Below are 23,710 nucleotides of genomic sequence, written 5' to 3'. Positions count from 1 at the left end.
TTTGTCGAAATCAATTGGCATGCCAGAAAAAGGGATGTTTGAAAATATATAGGCCCATTCTAATTCTACATACATTCTATCTAGTTTTAGACATCCAAGAGTTGCCTGGAATGTTTTTTATCCCCCCAATTTCTTTACTCAAACCTCCCGCTTGCCGGATTGAATGGGCATATAGTTTGCCCAACCCTGCTCTAGTCTAAAACTCTAACTGTAAGAAACTCAAATCTGTAAGCAATGTATGACATTTTCTTTACTTTAACTCAAATGTAAAACAGGCTCCTAAAATACTGTAGGCAGTTGAGAGAGTTCATCAAGGGTCACTGAGTCAGTAAAGCTCAATGAGTTTGAGCCTGATATCGTGTTAAATGTCTAAACGGTCTGACCGTAGATGTGACAGACATTAATTTCAATTAGCACCTTCAAAATGGGCTCATGACAGCCTTTAAACTACACTGAACAAAAATATAAACAGAACATGTAAAGTGTTGGTCACATGTTTCATGAGCTGAAATAAGAAATCCCAGAAATGTTCCTTAGCACAAAAAGCACATTTCTCTCAAATTGTGTGCACAAATTTGTTCATGTCCCTGTTAGTGAGCATTTCTCCTTTGCCAAAATACTGTAATCCATCCACCTGACAGGTGTGGCATATCAAGAAGCTGATTAAACAGCATGATCATTACACAGGTGCACCTTGTGCTGGGGACAATAAAAGCCCACTCTAAAATGTGCAGTTTTGTCACACAACACAATGCAAAGGATGTCTCAAGTTTTGAGGGAGTGTGCAATTGGCATGCTGACTGCAGAAATGAGTTTAATGTTAATTTCTCTTCCATAAGCCGCCTCCAATGTTGTTTTAGAGAATCTGTCCAACCGGCCTCACAACTGTAGACCATGTGTAACCACGGCAGCCCAAGACCTCCACATCCGGCTTCTTCACCTGCGGGATCGTCTGAGACCAGCCACCCGGACAGCTGATGAAACTGTGGGTTTGCACAACCGAATAATTTCTACACAAACTGTCAGAAACCGTCTCAGGGAAGCTCATCTGCCTGCTTGTCGTCCTCACCAGGGTCTTGACCTGACTGCAGTTCGACGTCGTAACCGACTTCAGTGGGCAAATGCTCACCTTTGATGGCCACTAGCAAGCTGGAGAAGTGTGCTCTTCATGGAATGAATCAACTGTACCGGGCAGATGGCAGACAGCATGTATGGCATCCTGTGGGCGAGTGGTTTACAGATGTCAACGTTGTGAACAGAGTGCCCCATGGTGGCGGTGGGGTTATGGTATGGGCAGGTATAAGCTACGGACAACCAACACAATTGCATTTTATCGATGTCAATTTGAATGCACAGAGAGACCGTGACGAGATCCTGAGGCCCATTGTTGTGCCATTCATCCGCCGCCATTACCTCATGTTTCTGCATGATAATGCACAGCCCCATGTTGCAAGGATCTGTACACAATTCCTGGAAGCTGAAAACGTCCTAGTTCTTCTACGGCCTGCATACTCACCAGACATGTCACTCATTGAGCATGTTTGGGATGGTCTGGATCGACGTGTACGACAGCGTGTTCCAGTTCCCGCCAATGTCCAGCAACTTCGCACAGCCATTGAAGAGGAGTGGGACAACATTCCACAGGCCACAATCAACAGCCTGATCAGCTCTATGCGAAGGAGATGTGTCACGCTGCATGAGGCAAATGGTGGTCACACCAGATACTGACTGGTTTTCTGATCCACACCCCTACCTTTTTATTAAGGTATCTGTGACCAACAGATGCATGTCTGTATTCCCAGTCATGCGAAAACCATAGATTAGGGCCTCATTTATTTATTTCAATTAACTGATTTCCTTATATGAACTGTAACTCAGTAAATTGTTAAATGTTGCGTTGATATTTTTGCTCATTGTAAAACAAAATAAATATATTGTTTTGGATGTTTTTTTGGCTTATGATCACACATCTAATTTCTTCATGTGAAAATAGTTTTGTTTTGGATTCCGTTAAGAGCAGTTGCCCAAGTCTTAATCCTACAGATTTATCTTTAGGTTTAAGAAGAAACAATCCACCTAAGACAACTTTGCACTATTGGTCTAATTATTGAAGTGCTTCTTAAACATAGGAGGCTGCTGAGCGGCTCATAATAATAGCCGGAATGGAGCATATGGAATGGCATCAAACACATAGAAACCATGTGTTTGATGTATTTGATACCATTCCACCTATTCTGCTCCAGTCATTAACACGAGCCTGTCCTCCCCCAATTAAGGTGCCACCAACCTCCTGTGTAAATAAATAAGAACTAGCCCTCCACCCCCTACTGTTTCTGTTGTGCTGGCGGTGTAGCCATGTTGGATAGACTACATAAACTTTAGTCCAATAGAGCTCCACACAGATATGCCAGAACCAACACTCTCTATTTAATATTTACACTTCTACTTTTATTATCTTGTTATACTCTTTCATACCATGATAGAAAAGCAGCAGTGTCTTGGCTAGAAGAGCCCTGAAATGGAGGATTCTAAGATGAATTCCTACTGAACACGAAGCTTGCCTTCCAGTATGCCTTTTTAGCATGTATTGATGGAGCTGCCAGGTTTATTCAGCATCAGAGGGAAAGTTAGAATAAAGAATCCCTGTCCAACCCTGCTCTGCTGTACCGCATACATACACTGTATCTCGACTGTTCCTATGCTCACTCCTCTGGCTCTATGCTATAGATCTTGTCTCTCCTGAGTTTCTCTGAGTATCTGAGTAACCTCTGGTTGCCTAATAAAGGACTTCAGAGCCCCATGCCTCTCTGTTTTCTTCTGTTGAGTGGATGGCGATGAACTGAGCTGCGCTTGGCTCAGGTGGGAGTGAGAGGAGGAACGTGCCCTTGTGTCTGGTCGAGGCATCAGCAGCACACGCTAGCTAAGGGCCCCAATAGCGCTCTGATGAATGCATGTCCTCCTCTGAGGCGGCGGCTACCGAAATACAACATATTGAATTAATAGTTAAGGGCCTGACGGGCTGTGATCAGACGACCCATGGGAGCTGAGCCAATGCTTCTTCAGCTCTCCATGGCACCACTAGGGACAGGGTATTGTGGGTAAAATCTCCCCTGCTCTATCTGTGTGGGACTGCTTTCATAATTCTCATCCCACACCAGGCTGACGTGAAAAGTGACGCTGACATTAAGTCATTTTTTACAAGAAAGATGTGGTAGTACTGGGAGCAATTGGAAGTTTGCCAGTTCCATACCTTTTAATACCACTTAATTATAATTATAGACCTGTGCCATTTTAAGTATGGTATTGCTAATTGTAAATGGAAATAAGATGTGTATTTTTTTCCCCAGTTTGCTAATTACCGTAATGGTTTGTGATTTGGAGGAGCACTTCCATTGTTCCTGGCTAATTAAGACTTTAGTATAATGTGATTTTGTCTCGTGTTGTCTTCTAACCACTACAATTCCATCAAGCTACAGTATGTCAGACTTGTTTGAGCTGTGTATACTCTGTAGAAACACAAGATAAATTAATTAGTGTATCTCTGTGTATACAGGGCATTACTGGGTTTACTTTAAGACCATTCAGTTGAAATTCTGCTCCATCTGTCTCTGAGCTGCAGCCATCACAAGCACTTAATCTCACCTTGCTGACAGAGAGAGGGACCATTACCACAGCGCAGAGGTACGGATTAAAGATTATGCTGTTTTCACAAACCCAACCCTGTGAAAGGGCTATGTGAGTGGGTGGACAGATAATGGTATTGCTGTTGTTTGTACAGTAGTTCTCTGAAGGAAAAGATGTGGCATAGCAAAGGAAACTCAAACGCTGTATAAAAAGGTTGCACATCTTTCATCCCCATCTCATAAAATCAGCATGTACAATATGAATGAAATGGCCTCTCTATCAGTGGGGGTTTGATGTCTTATCTGGTAAAATGCATTTTCTTTTTGTTCACAGATCATGTACATTTAGGCATCTGAGATTGTATTTCAAACCAGAGGGTTAGATAAATGTAAGGACGGAGCTCTAGAATATTAGAGCTGTAATATGTTGTCAGCTCCATGTGTGAAACAACTGAGATAGTCTGTGTTTGACCCTGGGTTTCCATAGGAAAGTGTTTAGTATCTTTAAGCCACTCTCCCATTTCCATGCTTGAAATGGTGCGATAATTCCAAAGGCTGGGTCTCTGCCAATTTATCAGTGCTCCTTACATGGAAGTGAGCCGGCATTGAGCAACTGACGACTTTGTGACAAGGCTGCACATAGCCTCTGCAAGTCTGCATGCAGTAATCCTCCTAATCATGATAGCGCTCTGATGACAAATAGAAAATAGCCACTGTGAAAGTTAATTGGCCGTAAATATAGTAAGTGTCGCAATGAAATCACAGGATTGAAGGTTGCATCGTCAGCGCCAGAGAAGTCCACTATCTTTATGCAGGTAATCAGAGGAGCTGATATGTTCCACACTGACAGGAGAAGCCCTCAGTCACACGCAAATATTGGTTGCGTTCTCCTGCTCAGACGTTGCATGCATCAACCAATTGTTGCGAACCACGTCATCAACTGTGTCTTTGACTGACAGATTGCTATAACATAATGTGGTTAGCTGAAAAATACCTATCCACACATTGTAAGATCTGGCATGCATCAGCAACGCCTGGGCAGAGGAACGCACCCTGAAACATGCACCCCCCCTCCTTCACCCACACCACCCACACATTTCCCTGGACTCATGATTTTTTGTATTAATGAATGGCCTCCCAGACCCCCTGACGCACAGACAACACTGAGGAAATTGCTGAACTTGTATAGTCAAAGCTGTGTTATGATCAGCTTATTAAAGACATGGTCAGGGCAAGGGGGAGGAGCCCGGGTTGCCTGCAGCCGCCTGCAGCTGCCTCATTGGCTGCTCCCTCAGCAGCGGGGAGGGGCTGATGAGAGGCAGGGAGCGAGAGAGTGAGAGGGAGAGCAGAGAGCGGAGGAGGGGGGGACAAGGGCAGTGCTCTAGTTAAGGGGGATAGGATAGGGAATGCCTGTTAGATGCATCTTGCCGATAATAGCACATATCAGCCAATGCGCTGCGACTGACACTGACAGCACAGGCAGAGAGCGGGGAACTGAGCAGCTGAGCACAAAATTATACAATAGAGAAGACAGGAGGGGAGAGAGAGAGAGAATAACTGAATCAGAGTATCATCAGCACGTTGGAGAGCGCAAAGCACAGAGGACTGAGAGAGCGCAGGAAAGGAGGAGAAGAAGAGGAGAGAGGAATAAAGATACAGGATTGTGTTGAATGGGGGGGGGCAAAAGTTTCCAGCTCCCCAGGCAAAAATCAGTACTGAGGTCAGCAGCAGGGAGAAGGGAACGTGGTGGAAGAAGTGGAGCAGCTGAGAGCTGGAGAGAGAGACTCACAGGGGGTCTGCTCCCACAGGCACACACACGGCACAGCAGAGGAGAGCACAGGAGATCCAGGGGACACTATTGAAACTTACTGACTCAAGGACGTAGCCTGCTGTAACTCATCAGGGTAATAATTCTCCTCACTGGACTAGGACTTCTCTGCATGGCTAACTCAGAAGCATGAGAGTAGACACTGGACACCGGGCAGAAGACACATAGAGCTGGGAATAGTGCCTGTGTCTTTCCTTCCTTTTACTAACCTGAGCCAGTTTAGTTGCGCCATTGTTGGGGGGATAGAAAGATTCAGAGTTTCTGGGCTTGGAGAGAACCAGTACAGAGCAGAAAGGGAGAGCGTAGACTGCTGGAGGCTGAGAGTTGTGTCCTCTCATCTCTGAGACATGGTAGAGTGTGTTACGGTAGCGAGCCCCTCAGCAGCAGTGTTAGCCCAAGAGCATGGAGAAGTCCAGCAGTGAGGAGTCAGCCATTCACCGCAGCCCGTCCGTGGATAGCCGCGATTCCGACTTTGCACGCGCCTCCACGTCTGGCCGCCCGTTCGGCGGCCGCGGCTTCACCGCCGGCGCGTTCTACGGCTCCACGGGGCCGCGCGGTGCCACCGCACAGGGGCAGGCTGGGACAGCGGCCGACACCAGTGTCAACGTCGGAGGAGACAAGAGCAGCAATAACAAGTACACGGCGCCCAAAGGCAGCAAATACGTGGTCTTTTACCTGGATCTATCCTTTGTGTTCCTTTTAGAGTTCAAGAAGTACAACATGGCACGGGGCTGTCTCTGCTGTTTGAAGTACATGATGTTCCTCTTCAACCTCATCTTCTGGGTAAGCAAACATTATTTTATAATTTTATTATTCTCTTTCACATCTCTCCATCATGCTTTCTCTCTTTTTGGGGGTACTAATTATAGATCTGTTAGGATGTAGAAGCAGTGTGACGCTGACACATGGTTCTGGAAGTTACTCAGCAGATACAAATCTAAAAGTAGTAGTCATTAGGTTAACAGTGATATGAGTAAGGCAAGATGATAAAATGCCATATTTCATAATACTTGTAAACTAATATACTGATCATTTAAAGATTTCTGTTCAGGCGTATGTGAGAGAAAGATTTATGCTGGGGCTCATAAGATTTGCATATTACTATTCCTGGTTGTCATTGAGTCGTTGAAATGGTTGCTCCACCATGTCTCCCTGTGGGTGCTCTGCTGGGGTGCAAGGGCTGCCACTCATTCATATGGCTTTACAACATGGGTCCTCATGGGTGCTGCTGATTTACTGCAAACATTAGGAGATTTGAGCGTGTTAAGTTGTCTAGGCAAAGGACAGGGGGCATTGCTTACATATATGAGATGGATGCATGACATATCTGTGGATTGATTATGAATGATTTAGAATGACTGAGAATGTTTCCATTCATTTTGGTGAGGCACTGAAGAAGAGATGGAAAGGATTAATCTGCTTTGTGGTTTTTATTTACTCTGTATTTCACACATTGAATTTTTTTTTGTTTTGATATAAAGATTGGTCCCTGCTACCCAAAAATTTACAATATTTTTTATATATATTTTTACATCTTTACTAGCACTTCCACCCATCATCCAATTAACCAGTGGATTACGGGGGCTTAGTTGATGGGCCGGAGCCTTTTGTGTGGAGCCAATCATGCGTGAAGCATAATAACATGACAACACCACAGGGTCAACATCTCTAATCACGTCAGCACTAGCCTACTACGTGCACCCTGCAATCTGGGGCACATCTGAGGCTCAGGCTGCTGCACATTATATCTGAACCATGGCGAGACCAACTGTCCACAGCACAGAGCAGATTCCAATGTAACTCTAGGCAAGGTGTGTGTACAGTTCGTGTGGAATCTGGAGGGATCAGAGGCTAGGCTGAGGTCATTGTGTCAGTGCTGCCCTCACTTTCCCCGGGGTCTGTGTGGCTAAACCTGTTCTTAACCCCTATTGGTGACGGTAAAACCCCCCACGTTAAAAACCTGCTGCTCTAGCTCCACACTGGGAGGAGGAGTGGGAGGGAAGAGTGTGTAAAGAGGCTTTGCCTTTGGCTCTGAGCTGGTCCCCATAGACCTGCCTTACTACCACTGCATGTACCCTCCTGGGGTTGGGTAGAGTAAAGGTTACTAAAAGCTTCACTCCGTTGATCTACGTGCGTGGGTACAGTGGGATTTTTGGACTAGTGGACACCATTTGGTAACATGAGATCTTTGCCGTCCCCACTCGCATTCACAAGGGTGCGATAGCAATTTTTTTTTTTTTTCATTTTTTCATTTCGTGAAAGCAAGGAAGAGTTGCCTTCCTTTGCTAGTAGTAGCTAGCTGGCAGCCTGGCTAAAAGCATAACAAGCTAGCTAGCCTTTTTCGCTTCCCACATCTCCATGTGAAATAATCAGATTTATAATAAAAAATATGCCCTAGCAAATATTCTTATACTTCCCGGTGTAACCTAAAACATTATCCGAGTTTGATATGCTGCTTGTGTATTCATTCCCATGTCAGCTAAAATAAAAAATTAAACATCATGTTTTGGTCACGGAGAAAAAAGCACATGGCTAGCTAGTTGGCTACAGCAGGTTCTAGCATTTCACAATATCCTGTAATCACTAGTTATTACTTCTAAACAAAATACCTTTTTGGGTGGATTCTTGCTGTTCGGTTTACTGTTTGAACAGTCGCTGATATTATATTTGGTTAGCAATGAAAAATAGGCTACGTTGATAATTAGCCTATATAGCCTATAGATCAGATCAAGGAACCAAGGGACAACACTGCCAAATTGTGAACGACTCTTTTCGGAATGCATTGCTTGACTGCCATGAGGGTGATAAGCACAATATCATTTGCGAACTGCAGCCCCACAAACTAGTTCTCTAGTTCTAATTTGTTGAGCAGAGGCTGCAACACTCTGAATCTTGCGTCTGTGTAGAGCTTGTAGTAAGCTTAAGGAGGGCTGAGGGCACCTTATGATGTGAGGAGATTGTGTCCCTTCTCATTCGTGTGTGTGTGTGTGTGTGTGTTAATCAGTGGGGAATTCCTGGAGCAGCTGGGGGGCTTTCACTAGCGCTGTGGCTCCCGCTGTGCAGTAATTGAGCTCCTCACACTGGTAATGTTCACTTAATGATCACGCACCTTGCTAGGAGATTGATAGTCGTTTTGGCGCCTTGATTCCCTTTAATGACAGTTTAATCACTGCCCCAGGGGAGTCACTGTTTTCCTGGGTGGCCATCTATCTGTCTCTCTGTGCAGGCAGCAAGTGTCTCTTTCTTTCTGTCTGTCTGTCTGTCTGTCTGCTGCAGCCCCAGTATCAGACCCCATAGTGGTCTGGGTGTCTAGAGGCAGGGATGGAACTGATTGAAGCCTGTGGTGGGCCCCAGTTCAGGGACAGACAGAGGGGCATGAGGACTGGGGGAAAGAGTAAAAAGCAGCCCTGTATCCTGACGACACGCCTGGGACAGAGCTGCTCTCTCTGTGGCACTCGCAAGGTTACTCTGCCTGCCCAGGGCCTCAGCTCTGACACCCCAGATTGGAGTGGTGGTGCGGAAGTGGCCTCCCCTGAGCCGCACACCAGCTCCCATATACTCCCCCATCCTCCACTTCCTCCACAGGGCTTACAGTGGTAACTTTAAGCACAAGGTAAACAGCGGCAGGCACTCCAGACATAACATTTACATTTTAGTAATTTAGCAGACGCTCTTATCCAGAGCGACTTACAGTTAGTACATTCATCTGAAGATAGCTAGGTGGGACAACCACATATCTCAGTCATAGTAAGTACATTTTTCCTCAATAAAGTAGCTATCAGCAAAGTCAGTGCTAGTAGGAGGCATGTCCAATGCACTTATCTCCAGGCCTCTTCAGCAGTTGTTCGTGACCATCTGGCTTCTCTTACTTATGGGGATTAGTGTTCGTCTGGGCTGCAGGGAGGTGGGCGGGGCTAGGTCAGATTAGAGTATCAGAGTATCTGGTGGGAAGGGGGTGGGGTGGGGGGTCAGATTAGAGTATCAGAGTATCTGGTGGGAGGGGAGTGGGGGGGGGTCAGATTAGAGTATCAGAGTATCTGGTGGGGTGGGGGTGGGGGTGGGGGGTCAGATTAGAGTATCAGAGTATCAGGTGGGAGGGGAGTGGGGGGGGTCAGATTAGAGTATCAGTGTATCTTGTGGGTTAGTAGTCGGGATTGAAGTCTCCTTCGGGTGACGCACAGCACCACCAATAAAGCCAATGTTCACGCCAATCACATTGAGTCACAGTAGCTATGCCCAAAAGACAGCAACTACATGTTGGTTTGACACACTATGAGTCGGACAGCAAGATTGGGTTGGCTGTGATTTCCTACAGTATGTGTGTCAGCTAGCAGACTGGCACTGGTGTATTTGCAGCCCCCTGCTCTGTGTTCTCTCTCTGTGCTGTCTGACAGAATCTCAGGTCTGCTCTGCCCTCCTTCACTCCCTCCACTATTAATCGGTTACCAATCCCTAAAACCTCCCTGTTTCCTTCCTTTCTCTAACACTTCCTTTGTTAGGGAGAGCAGTGAGCCTGGAGCCCACATCCCACCACTCTGTCATTATTATACTATATCAAAAGCAAAGCCACATTTTGGTATTTATATTTAGAGAATAAATGTCCACTCAGCATCCTTATAAAGTGCCAAAGCAGTGGTGATATCAAAGCTAATCTTTTGTGAGGGGAGTAGAGAAACCAACTGTCTTTAGCATTCATCAATTCCTATGCTTGCTTATTTATATGCCATTTGGATGACATGTTGGTAGTCACACTATCAGTCGGACAGCAAGATTGGGTTGGCTGTGATTTCCTATGTGTGTCAACTAGCAGACTGGCGCTGGTGTATTTAAGTTGACATTTTTGTTTTAAATGTAGCTAGCCGCCACCCAAAGAATAGTTTCAAACCTAATCACAGTTTCAAGTTGTGTGTGTGTGCGTGGGCTTTCCTAGTTGAATGGTAACTCTATAAAGCATTGCCTTGGCAAACACTGTCCCATTCCTCCATGCCATGGGTTTCCATCCAAGGTACCGAAGCAATTTGCCTGCTATTTTCGGCCCTCACAGAGTGCTAAAAAGTTCACTAATCCCCAGCCCTTCGGCCGCAAGGGACTTCACATTGTAACAAACTTTACGACGTCCTCTCTCACCAGAAGTCTATCACAAGTGACCTTAATCCCTTACTGCTAGGGGGTTGTGCTGAAATAGAGGTGCACTGAATTGTTTGGAATTCTGAAACCAGCTTTCAATCATTCATAACACCTTCCTACGCGGAATTCCTATACTGCCATGCATACTGATTAATGAGGCTTGTGCTGTTTACGAATGGCCTAAGTAACACATTAAAGTATTGTGAAGCTAAATCGATCAGCACTTTAGGTTAATAAAGAAAATTAATATCCATCCATAACAGTACAAAAGCACATCATCCTGCCGTGTCCATTTTTACAAATATGGACATGGCATATCTGATTCTCCTGTATTGGACCATGCATTTCATTTCTTTACATTTACATAGAAGAAGTGTTGACGTAGTTGATATGCATTTAATTATTAGAAGTTTTGTAATTAGCATCCCCACAGGAGAAGGTAAAGCCTTGGCTCAATATTCCTACCCTAACCTGCACTTTGAATATCTCCATACTATACCGTCTCTCCCTGCCTGTGTCCAGTAGCTAAGTGTCTGGGGAGATCAGTCTAATTTACACATCTCCACCCACCCCGCTTCTTCGATCATCACCCTGCTGCGTTGTATACCTCTGCAGAGCTCATTAGCTTGTGTAGCAGATCAAATGGGATATGGGCACGTATGTTTCACTCCAGGGGGGCCCAGAGGTAGGGGATTGGGGAGGATTGGGGGCTTGGAGGCGGTAGATAGGGGGGCTGGTGGGGGGTGTAGTTAGTCAAAGAGTTAAGTATTTTCGTTTTTTGTGGTAAACATTTTAAATCTAAACAGGCATTATACTAGGGCAGTGTTTCCGAACTCCAGTCCTCAAGTACCCCCAACAGTACACATTTTTATTATAGCCTTGGACAAGCACACATGATTCAGCTTGTCAACTTATCATCAAGTACTAAATGAGTAGAATGGGGTATGTTTGTCCCGGGCTACAACTAAATTGTGTGCTGTTGAGGTTACCCGAGGACTGGAGAAACACTGTCTTAGGGCAGGAGGAAATGTTATTTGGTTGAATCAGGTTTAATGGAATAGAGGAAATAGGACCTTGGATGTGAGGATGGGGTGCTATTGTATTGACTAGTGTGTGCCAGGTGAGCAGCTAGAGATAGAGACCAGATGAAATAACAACTGCTGTGAGAGAGGTAGCTAAACTATCTCCGTAAAACCTTGGGCACCTGCCATTGTGTGACAGTTGCTTGGCATCCCTCTGACTTCCCCTGTTCTCGGAGGAAGGCCTCTTCCTTTTAAAATATAGCCAAGGAAAGATATAGAGAGTGAGATGACCATCATTAGTTCTGCATAGATAACCAGGACCTCATTAATAAACATGTCATGTCAAACCATGTGCCTCTGGCAATGAGGGATTATTTTCGAAGCAATAGTATCACTTGGTCACAGAAGTGGGTTCAGTACTGAGAATGCGCAGTTCGAAATATATTTTGATCTGTGGGAGACGTCTGTGGTGCTGGCAATATCGCTTTTTTACTTTTGAGAACTATGCGCACACATACAGTGGGGAGAACAAGTATTTGATACACTGCCGATTTTGCAGGTTTTCCTACTTACAAAGCATGTAGAGGTCTGTCATTTTTATCATAGGTACACTTCAACTGTGAGAGACGGAATCTAAAACAAAAATCCAGAAAATCACATTGTATGATTTTTAAGTAATTAATTTGCATTTTATTGCATGACATAAGTATTTGATACATCAGAAAAGCAGAACTTAATATTTTGCAATTACAGAGATCATACGTTTCCTGTAGGTCTTGACCAGGTTTGCACACACTTTTTGTTGTGCCAAAGTAGTCTACTCACAAAACTGAGATATGATGTTCTGGTGCTGTTTATCTATGTAAAAGCAACATTTAAAAGAACATAACAATATCCTTGAAGTAAATTTACCTTGTCAAGGGTTATAGCAGATTATTTGTCTACTGTATGAATAAAATCTCAGTCGGTTTGTTGAGTTACCTTGATACTGCATCAATAAAGTTAACTTTTATTTTCAGAGATAGTCAGGTTCTTCTTTCGTTCAGAGCTACTGCACAGTTTTTACACCGTTACAAAAATCCCCAACCTTTAATACCTAGAATAATGGGACTCTCAGTATGTTTTATGGTGCTACAATATTTACAGTGGCTTGCGAAAGTATTCACCCCCCTTGGCATTTTTCCTATTTTGTTGCCTTACAACCTGGAATTCAAATGGATTTTGGGGGGGGTTTGTATCATTTGATTTACACAACATGCCTACCACTTTGAAGATGCAAAATATTTTTTGTGTGAAACAAACAAGAAATAAAACAAAAAAACTGAAAACTTGAGCGTGCATAACTATTCACCCCCCCAAAGTCAATACTTTGTAGAGCCACCTTTTTCAGCAATTACAGCTGCAAGTCTCTTGGGGTATGTCTCTATAAGCTTGGCACATCTAGCCACTGGGATTTTTGCCCATTCTTCCAGGCAAAACTGCTCCAGCTCCTTCAAGTTGGATGGGTTCCGTGGGTGTACAGCAACCTTTAAGTCATACCACAGATTCTCAATTGGATTGAGGTCTGGGCTTTGACTATGCCATTCCAAGACATTTAAATGTTTCCCCTTAAACCATTCAAGTGTTGCTTTAGCAGTATGCTTAGGGTCATTGTCCTGCTGGAAGGTGAACCTCCGTCCCAGTCTCAAATCTCTGGAAGACTGAAACAGGTTTCCCACAAGAATTTCCCTGTATTTAGCGCCATCCATCATTCCTTCAATTCTGACCAGTTTCCCAGTCCCTGCTGATGAAAAACATCCTCACAGCATGATGCTGCCACCACCATGCTTCACTGTGGGGATGGTGTTCCCGGGGTGATGAGAGGTGTTGGGTTTGTGCCAGACATAGCGTTTTCCTTGATGGCCAAAAAGCTCAATTTTAGTCTTTTTTAGAACCCAACCCTGATCTGTCCTTCTCCACAACTTTGTCCCTGACCTGTTTGGAGAGCTCCTTGGTCTTCATGGTGCCGCTTGCTTGGTGGTGCCCCTTGCTTAGTGGTGGTGCAGACTATTTTTGGTGGTGTTGCAGAATTTTTTGAAACAAGTTATTTTTTCATTTCATTTCACCAATTTGGACTATTTTGTGTATGTCCATTACATGAAATCCAATTAAAAATCCATTTAAATTACAGGTTGTAATGCAACAAAATAAGACAAACGCCAAGGGGGATGAATACTTTTGCAAGGCACTGTTCTAAGGAGCTTCATGCAAATAGGTGTTGAGAATAAAGTGTTCACATGCTCATGCTCATTGTACTGTACACTGAAAAACTTTTCCTTGTAAATTTACAGCATCATACTGGCACCAGAGTTGCCAGCGTAATACTGTAATTTTGCTTTACATCAGAGATGCTGTAAATGTACAGGAATGCTATAATGTTAGCCAGCTAGCTATCTAGCTAGCGAGGTTAGCTAAGAAACAATGCAGTAATTCAACGTTGGCTAGCCATAAAGATAATTATTAGTCAAGGTACCTACGCAGCAGCTGCTGAAAATATTCTTCCACCTAACAGCCACTTCACGAAGATATTTACTAAAATAGTCTGAGTTTCATGTGTCTCACCTAACAGCATGAGGTTGGCATCTGAAACGGATCATTTGACTCTACAGTAGGCATAAGGTACAGTATGTTAGAGTAATTTTACAGGAGGCTTCCGCATAAGGTACAGTATGTTAGAGTAATTTTACAGGAGGCTTCCAATTACAGTTAACATTATTTTACCCATAATGCAGTGCAATCTACAGCATTAATGGTGTAAAACACATTTACAGTATTTTACTGTGCATTCTACAGTATTTTACGGCTGAAATTACAGAAAAGTCTTACAGTGTAGGAGGTGCTTGGAAACTTGTCTTTATCTCATGCCTCCACTAACTCCAGGCACTCCGATCGATGCTAATCTGCAGTGAATTAATGTAGAACGTTAGACTAGCTCGTCCGCCTCGCCCTACTCAGCATTTTTCTCTGTCACCCAAAGGCAAATTAAGGAAAGATCTATGCCCCTAGCCGCACCAGCTCAGCCTCAATTCTAAGGGAGAAGGCTGGGACTATTTCTTTCCACTTGGTCTACTGTGCGATAACTAGGTTTTGACTGGATTACCTCTCTGCTATTAAATTAATCATTTTGGGCGGCTGGCTTTGATGCACCTTGGCTGCAGACCCTAACACACTCAGTTTCCTGTGTTTGATGTAGCCATAGAGTTAGGAATTAGAATACTAGAACAGACAAGAAACTTCTTATGATGGTCCAAAGGTCAGCCATGTTGATCAGGGAGTTGGTCAACCATGGTTTGCCAATGCTGTGATAAGATATTGTGTAAAACAATACATTTGAATAATTATCTGCACTGTATGTGTGTTAGCTAGCTAGCTAGCCAGCCAGTTTTAGAGGAATGATTCCATTAATATTTCAAATTAACTGCCAATATGCCAACATTCTATTCAAACAATGCAGTGAAACTCACAGCTTTCCAAGAAAACAAAATCGGAGATATTTATGGTCTGTTTACATACACTGAGTATACCAAACATTAGGGACACCTTCCTAATATTGAGTTGCACCGCCCCCTCGAAAGCGTTCCACAGGGATTGCTGGCCCATGTTGACTCCAATGCTTCCCACAGTTGTGTCAAGTTGGCTGGATGTCCTTTGGGTGGTGGACCATTCTTGATACACACGGGAAACTGTTGAGCGTGAAAAACCCAGCAGCGTTGCAGTTCTTGACACAAACCGGTGCGCCTGGCACCTACTACCATACCCTGTTCAAAGGCACTTCAATCTGTTGTCTTGCCCATTCACCCTCTGAATGGCACACATACACAATCCATGTCTTAATCGTCTCAAAGCTTAAAAATCCTTTAATCTGTCTCCTCCCCTTCGTCTACACTGATTGAAGTGGATTTAACAGGTGACATCAATAAGGGATCATAGCTTTCACCTGGATTCACCTGGTCTGTCTATGTCATGGAAAGAGCAGGTGTTCTTAATGTTTTGTATACTCAGTGTATATTTTAGAGGCTATTTATACAGAACATTTGTATAAAACCCATATAAACTGTATTTATAATTATATGACAATATTTTAGGTTGACTATAATTCCATTACACAATTTCTGATACATCACATGCCATACTTTTATTGTCCTGTATAAGTAAAAGCAGGAAATACATCACCTATGCCTCTACTGCCATTCATTCCAATTAGACTGGTTTTGGATTTCTCCCTGACCAAGATGGCTGCCATTTTCACCCCATTATGGAACTTTGAGGGTTTATGACACACCCCTCTAGTAATATATTATAATCTTTATAGTTGTAGCTGCTATAGGGGATTTTGTGGCTCTCTTTAATGGTCATCATGTGAGGCTATTGTCAGTTAGATCATGGGAATCCCTGATGTTTTCCAATTGAATTTGTCAGGAAATGATATTAGCTGCCTGGTCCGTCTTACTGACTGGCCAGGTCCTCCAGAGGTTAGACATTCTGGGCTGATGATCCATAATTGACTGGATCTAAGGATTGTTCCAAGATGGCATAGCAGTGCGGTCGTGTTTTCTGTAGTGTCCTCATGTAAATAGCCTGTTTTTTTCATATATATTCCTCAATCTCACTTTCCATCCTTTAACTAAATATACTTTCCTGCAACCCGCCTCACCCAATGTGTAACGGATTCTATTATTTCTTCATACATTTTTATCCAGAACCTCTGGCTGAAACTAGCCAGCTCGCCAGCTAACTAGCTACTTGCTATTAGCCACCGTTAACGGTCTTCACCATTGTCCGTGGCCGTGGCCTGTACTACCTACCAGCCAGATCTAGCCTGGACAATTATCGGCCAGTCTGCACAGTCATTATCATCAGTCTGCCAGTGCATATCGGATTTTCTGCCAGAATCACTGAATCACTGGACCTTAACACCGGATCATCGCAACTAGCTAGCTGCAACCGAATGGCTGTTGTCGTTGTTGGCTAATAACCACTAATCACCACTGTCCTGAAGCTAACCCCAGTTAGCCTTGAGCTAGCCTCGAGCCAGGCCCATCTCCCGGCTATCTACCTCTCTGTCAACCGGACGGAACCTTCTAGTGTTGACACGGAGCCCGCCGATCCATCACGACTGGTCTGCCGACGTAATCGTCTGATGTGGTTTCAGTAGGCTTCCCGTTGCAACGACCACCAAGATCCATCTGCTAGCCCCGGCCCGCTAGCACACGCAATCAACAGCCGTGCCTCCAGCTCGCCTGTAGCGTAGCAGCCACTGAACTGCTCCCGGACTTACTTATTGCTGTTCACTGGACCTTATGATCACTCAGCTACACAGCTGATGCCTGCTGGACTGTTCCTTTATACGGTACCCCATCCTGTTGATCTGTTTAGCCTCAGCTCAATCTTTCGTCGCCATTACCAACTGTTGTCTTAGCTCTCTCGAATAACACCTGTGACTGCTTTATACCTATCTCCCATGTCAATATGCCTTGCCTATTGCTGTTTTGGTTAGTTCTAACTGTACTTTTTCAATGTAGAGCCCCCAGTCCTGCTCAACCTGTCTCAGATAGATCCTTTGTCCCACCCCCCACACACGCGGAGACCGGCTCAATCGGTGCCTCCAGTGATGCTATCTCTTTCATCTTTACCCAACGCTTAGGTTTACCTCCACTGTACTCATATCCTTCCATATCCTTGTCTGTACATAATGCCCTGAATCTATTCTACAATGCCCGGAAATCGGCCCCTTTTTTTCTCTGTACCCAACGCACTAGAAGACCAGTTCTTAAAGCCTTTAGCCGTATCCTTATTCTACTCCTCCTCTGTGCCTCTGGTGATGTAGAGGTTAACCCAGGCCCTGTAGCCCCCAGTATCACTCCTGCTCCCCAGGCGCTATCATTTGTTGACTTCTGTAATCGCAAAAGCCTTGGTTTCTAAGTTTGAGTTATTCACTATGTTAGCACACAGCCAACCCTGATGTTCTAGCAGTGTCTGAATCCTGGCTTAGGAAGGCGGAGTTGCAATCTACTGTAGAGATAGCCTGCAGAGCTCTATCATACTATCCAGGTCTGTGCCCAAACAGTTTGAGCTTCTACTTCTAAAAATCCACCTTTCCAGAAATAAGTCTCTCACTGTTGCCGCTTGCTACAGCCCCCAGCTGTGCCCTGAATACCATATGTGCCCCCCATCTATCCTCAGAGTCCGTATTGCTTGGTGACCTAAACTGGGATATGCTTAACACCCCGGCCGTCCTACAATCTTAACTAGATTTCCTCAATCTCACACAAATTATCAAGGAACCTACCAGGAACAACCCTTAATCTGTTAACATGTGCACCCTCATAGATATCATCCTGACTAATTTACCCTCTAAATACACCTCCGCTGTCTTCAACCAGGATCTCAGCGATCACTGCCTCATTGCCTGCGTCCGTAATGGGTCCGTGGTCAAACGACCACCGCTCATCACTGTCAAACGCTCCCTAAAACACTTCAGCGAGCAAGCCTTTCTAATTGACCTGGCCCGGGTATCCTGGATGGATATTGACCTCATTCTGTCAGTAGAGGATGCCTGGTTGTTCTTTAAAAGTGCTTTCCTCTCCATCTTAAATAAGCATGCCCCATTCAAAAAATTCAGAACTAAGAACAGATATAGCCCCTTGTTCACCCCAGACTTGACTGCCCTTGACCAGCACAAAAACATCCTGTGGTGTATGGCATTAGCATCGAACAGCCCCCGCGATATCCAACTTTTCAGGGAAGTCAGGAACCAATATACACAATCAGTTAGGAAAGCAAAGGCTAACTTTTTCAAACAGAAATGTGCATCCTGTAGCACTAACTCCAAAAAGTTTTGGGACACTGTAAAGTCCATGAAGAATAAGAGAACCTCCTCCCAGCTGCCCACTGCACTGAGGCTAGGAAACACTGTCACTACCGATAAATCTACGATAATCAAAAATTTCAACAAGCATTTTGCTACGGCTGGCCATGCTTTCCACCTGGCTACCCCTACCCCGGCCACCAGCTCTGCACCTCCACTGCAACTTGCCCATGCCCATGTCATGGGTGCACCTCAGTCACGCTCAAAGTCCTAAACGATATAATAACCGCGATCGATAAAAGACATTACTGTTCAGCCGTCTTCATCGACCTGGCCAAGGCTTTTGACTCTGTCAATCACTTGGTTTCTCAAATGACTGCCTCGCCTGGTTCACCAACTACTTCTCAGATAGAGTTCAATGTGTCAAATCGGAGGGCCTGTTGTCTGGACCTCTGGCAGTCTCTATTGGGGTGCCACAGGGTTCAATTCTCGGGCCGACTCTATTCTCTGTGTATATCAATGATGTCGCTCTTGCTGCTGGTGACTCTCAGGTCCACCTCTACGCAGACGACACCATTTTGTATACATCTGGCCCTTCATTGGACACTGTGTTAACAAACCTCCAAACAAGCTTCAATGCCATACAACACTCCTTCCGTGGCCTCCAACTGCTCTTAAACGCTAGTAAAACTAAATGCATACTCTTCAATCAAACGCTGCTCTCACCCACCCTCCCGACTAGAATCACTACACTCAGCGGGTCTGACTTAGAATATGTGGACAACTACAAATACCTAGGTGTCTGGTTAGACCATAAACTCTCCTTCCAGACTCACATTAAGCATCTCCAATCCAAAGTTAAATCTAGAATCGGCTTCCTATTTCGCAACAAAGCCTCCTTCACTCATGCTGCTAAACATGCCCTCGTAAAACTGACTATCCTACCGATCCTTGACTTCGGCGATGTCATTTACAAAAAAGCTTCCAACACTCTACTCAGCAAATTGGATGTAGTCTATCACAGTGCCATCCGTTTTGTCACCAAAGCCCCATATACTACCCACCATTGTGACCTGTACGCTCTCATTGGCTGGCCCTCACTACATATTCGTCGCCAAACCCACTGGCTCCAGGTCATCTATAAATCACTTATAGGCAAATCCCCGCCTTATCTTAGATCATTGGTCACCATAGCAACACCCACCGGTAGTATGCGTTCCAGCAGGTATATCTCACTGGTCATCCCCAAAGCCAACACTTCCTTTGGCCGCCATTCCTTCCAGTTCTTTGCTGCAAATGACTGGAACGAACTGCAAAAATCTCTGATGGTGGAGACACTTATCTCCCTCACTAACTTTAAGCATCAGTTGTCAGAGCAGCTTACCGATCACTGCACCTGTACACAGCCCATCTGTAATTAGCCCACCCAACTACCTCATCCCCATATTGTTATTTACATTGTTATTTATTTAGCTCATTTGCACCCTAGTATCTCTATTTGCACATCATCTTCTGCACATCTATCACTCCAGTGTTATTACTAAATTATAATTGTAATTATTTTGAACTATGGCCTATTTATTGCCTTACCTCCTTAACTTACTACATTTTCACACACTGTATATAGATTTTCTATTGTGTTATTGACTGTACGTTTTGTTTATTCCATATGTAACTCTGTGTTGTTTTTTCCGCACTGCTTTGATTTATCTTGGCCAGGTCGCAATTGTAAATGAGAACTTGTTCTCAACTGGCTTACCTGGTTAAATAAAGGTGAAATAAATAAAACAATTCCCCAAGGTCACTATCCTACAATTGATTCTATAGGGCTTGATTGCTTTCCCACCATAGCTCTCCATCCCTCATACCCAGATACCATCCTCCTCCTCATCCTCATCCTCATCCTTCTCCTCATCCTCATCCTTCTCTTCCTCCTCATCCTCATCCTCCTCCTCCTCATCCTCCTCCTCATCCTTCTCCTCATCCTTCTCCTCATCCTCATCCTTCTCTTCCTCCTCATCCTCCTCCTCCTCATCCTCCTTATCCTCATCCTCATCCTTTTCTTCCTCCTCATCCTCCTCATCCTTCTCCTCATCCTCATCATTCTCTTCCTCCTCCTCCTCATCCTCATCCTCCTCCTCATCCTCATCCTTCTCCTCCTCATCATCCTCCTCCTCATCCTCTTCCTCCTCCTCATCATCATCCTTCTCCTCATCCTTCTCCTCATCCTCATCCTTCTCTTCCTCCTCATCCTCATCATTCTCCTCATCCACATCCTCCTCCTTCTCCTTCTCCTCATCCTTCTCTTCCTCCTCATCCTCATCATCCTCTTCATCCTTCTCTTCCTCCTCATCCTCGTCCTTCTCTTCCTCCTCATCCTCCTCCTTCTCCTCATCCTCATCCTTCTCTTCCTCCTCATCCTCCTCCTCATCCTTCTCCTCATCCTCATCCTTCTCTTCCTCCTCATCCTCATCCTTCTCTTCCTCCTCATCCTCATCCTTCTCTTCCTCCTCATCCTCATCCTTCTCCTCATCCTTCTCTTCATCCTCATCCTTCTCTTCCTCCTCATCCTTCTCCTCATCCTTCTCTTCATCATCATCCTCATCCTCCTCCTTATCCTTCTCATCCTCATCCTTCTCCTCATCCTCATCCTTCTCTTCCTCCTCATCCTCATCCTCCTCCTTATCCTTCTCATCCTCATCCTCATCCTTCTCCTCATCCTCCTGTTTAATACATCTCTTCTCCTCTCTCCAAACCGAAGTTAGATAACCTAGACACTTCACAACCTCTTCACTTTGGCATCTCAGTCTCGAATAGTGATGCGTGCAAAATATGAGCTGCAAATTGCCTTTGCATACGTGCATTTCAAACGGTTGTCATCTTGCATTTGGGCTTGGGGATCCAGTGTGGTGCACAGTCTGAATGAGAATTGGCCCACAGCGACAGGGTGAACAACTTGGTCCCCTGTCAGGTTCCGATAGGACACAGAGCCCTAAACAAGGCCCCACTCAGGGAGGGAGGGACCAGGGACTCATCTACGTCAGGCATATTTATGCTTTAAACATAAGAACACTCATGGATTTATTAGTCTTTACTGCCCCAGCATCCTGCCAGGTAATAACTCTGCTGTGACTGGGTTGCACAGCATTATGGATGGGGTAAACGGAAACACAAACGCCCCGGCCCAATGATTGGACATGAATCACTGCCATGTTTATATCATTATTAGTTTAGTGGGCTGAGTTTATTTGGCACGTACTGACCCTGTGTTATATGCAGTAATGCGTGTTCTCAGTGGAAGTGGATGCATTTCTATCTATCACAAGATAAATCTCCCTGAAGATAGAGGGAAAACCGGCAACAAGGCAACATCGACTCTATCTATAGCAAGCTGACATTTACAGGGATTTTAACATAAAAAAAGCGAATTACCAATCTTCGCTCCTTTCATGAACTGAGCTTTACCATGTCCCTGTGACCTTCATCATGTCTTATCAAACGCCTCACTCTCGTATTCCTCCTCATTTATTTCACAACCGAATCGGACTATGTTCACAAATGCAAACATAGTCCGACATAAATTAAAATCTGCGTTTTCACGGGGGACTGAGTTTTATGTGTTTTGCCGTCTCTGATCTGAAGAGGTCTGACTGCCCGCAGCATATAAAGTGTTATATTGAAGCAGGAAGCGCATTTAACCAGCCTGTCTCCTTTTACTAGCAGCGTATATATCTAGAGCACTGAACATGCCCCCATTTAGAAAGCATTTTAGAACGGATCGTATAGTTTTACGGCGTATGCGGCATGCATAGAGCTCTAAGGCAAATTGATTGAATGGAGTCATTATTTCTGACCAGATGTCTCCATTACACTTATTAGGCTGATTAGGCAAACCAGGCATGAGTAATGGGTGATTTCTGTTTCTGTGGCAAAATACAAAAGAGTGGATGAAGGTGGATATAGATAGAGGCGAGGAGAACTGTGATTTGTACACTCTAATATGAGCTCATCACCACCATCCCTCTGCATGATGTCATTCAAGCATTGAATTGCGGGTGTAGTGAAATGCTTGTGTTCCTAGCTCCAATCTAACAATACACAACAATGCACAAAAATCAAAAAGTAAAAGAATGGAATTAAGAAATATATAAATATTAGGTCCTGGTTGGTAGTGGGTTTTGCTGTAGCTGGCATGGCCACATGGACCATCTTGAGCTCAGCTCCTTGGGAGATAGGGAACAGACGGTGCTGGACAGGGCTCCTACATCCTCCATCTGAACACACAGACCCATGGCAGACCCAAATTGGCTTCCTAGTCCTGGATCTGTGGATGCATGGGCTCTATTCATAGGGCTGGGGTAGTAGGGGCCCTTCTGCTACCCCAGGGCCCTGACAGCCCAGTCAGGTGAAGACAGTGATGTGTAGTGACAGGTCCCACGACGTGACTCACCCAGCCCTATCTCAGTGGTCCTGTTGGCGATCTCTCAGGCATACACATCACGTCATGTTTGTTTGTTTGTCACTCTCCCTCAGGAGGAGGGTTTGCTTATCATTCCAACTCAGTTTTAAGGGGAAAAAACTGAAAGAGTGGTTATAACTGCTCAAAAGCACAACCGTTTATATTTGTTATATTTTACAGTACAGTGTTGTGTTTCTCATTCTCTCTGGTGAATACTTGTTAATTAGCTAACAATTTGCAACACACTATAAATGACGTGTTCATCAAGTGACTGCACACGTTGATTAACAGAGCAGAAGAAAAATCCTGAAAATGTTTGTGAGTCATTTGCACTGATGAAATGTTCCCTCACCTTTGAGGTGTAATGAGGTTTATCGCTCTGTGCAAAAGGAGGGAACATTTAAGAAAGAGATGAACAGATAAAAACAGATAAACTATAAAGAGGGGGTTAGATTTTAAGTGGCTGTTTGAAAGCTGAATTAAGCTGACACAATCAGTGTGTGTTTAGTGCTTACTTGTATCCTTTCTCTAGTCTCTGATTAGCTGTGCTAAGCACATTGATTTCATGGTCACGTTATGCATTATGCATCTCTATATGGAAGGCTGCAATTGTATTAAGCTGTACTATGCTAAATTAAAAATGACCTCCGCTTTACCATGATAGGTGGATAAATGCATTCATTTGTTTGTTTGTTCACTTATCCATCCATCCATCCATCCATCCATCCATCCATTCATTCATTCATTCATTCATGGCCCATAATCACTAGAATGTAACATGTGGCTAATGTATACTATACATGT

At 44.4% G+C, this 23,710-nt stretch overlaps 1 protein-coding gene across 3 annotated transcripts in view; it reads left to right on the top strand.

The window, feature by feature from the left end:
• The window catches only part of LOC121532285 (tetraspanin-9), a 280,383-nt gene that overhangs the window by 142,824 nt on the left and 113,849 nt on the right, over positions 1-23,710 (top strand). The window contains exons 1-2 of one of the 3 annotated variants that reach the window (XM_041838139.2): positions 4,992-5,527; positions 6,155-6,234. In XM_041838139.2, the coding sequence (XP_041694073.1) occupies positions 6,172-6,234 (63 nt within the window). In that variant the 5' untranslated portion in view covers positions 4,992-5,527; positions 6,155-6,171. Of the gene's footprint in view, positions 1-4,991; positions 6,235-23,710 lie in introns of those variants that run through there. The other 2 variants (XM_041838138.2, XM_041838137.2) reach the window with 2 other exon arrangements.

This window comes from Coregonus clupeaformis, chromosome 19 (assembly GCF_020615455.1).
Source record: "Coregonus clupeaformis isolate EN_2021a chromosome 19, ASM2061545v1, whole genome shotgun sequence".
Lineage (NCBI taxonomy): Eukaryota > Metazoa > Chordata > Actinopteri > Salmoniformes > Salmonidae > Coregonus > Coregonus clupeaformis.
The sequence above is the reverse complement of the archived record's forward strand: the minus strand, read 5'-3'. Positions and strand labels throughout refer to the sequence as shown.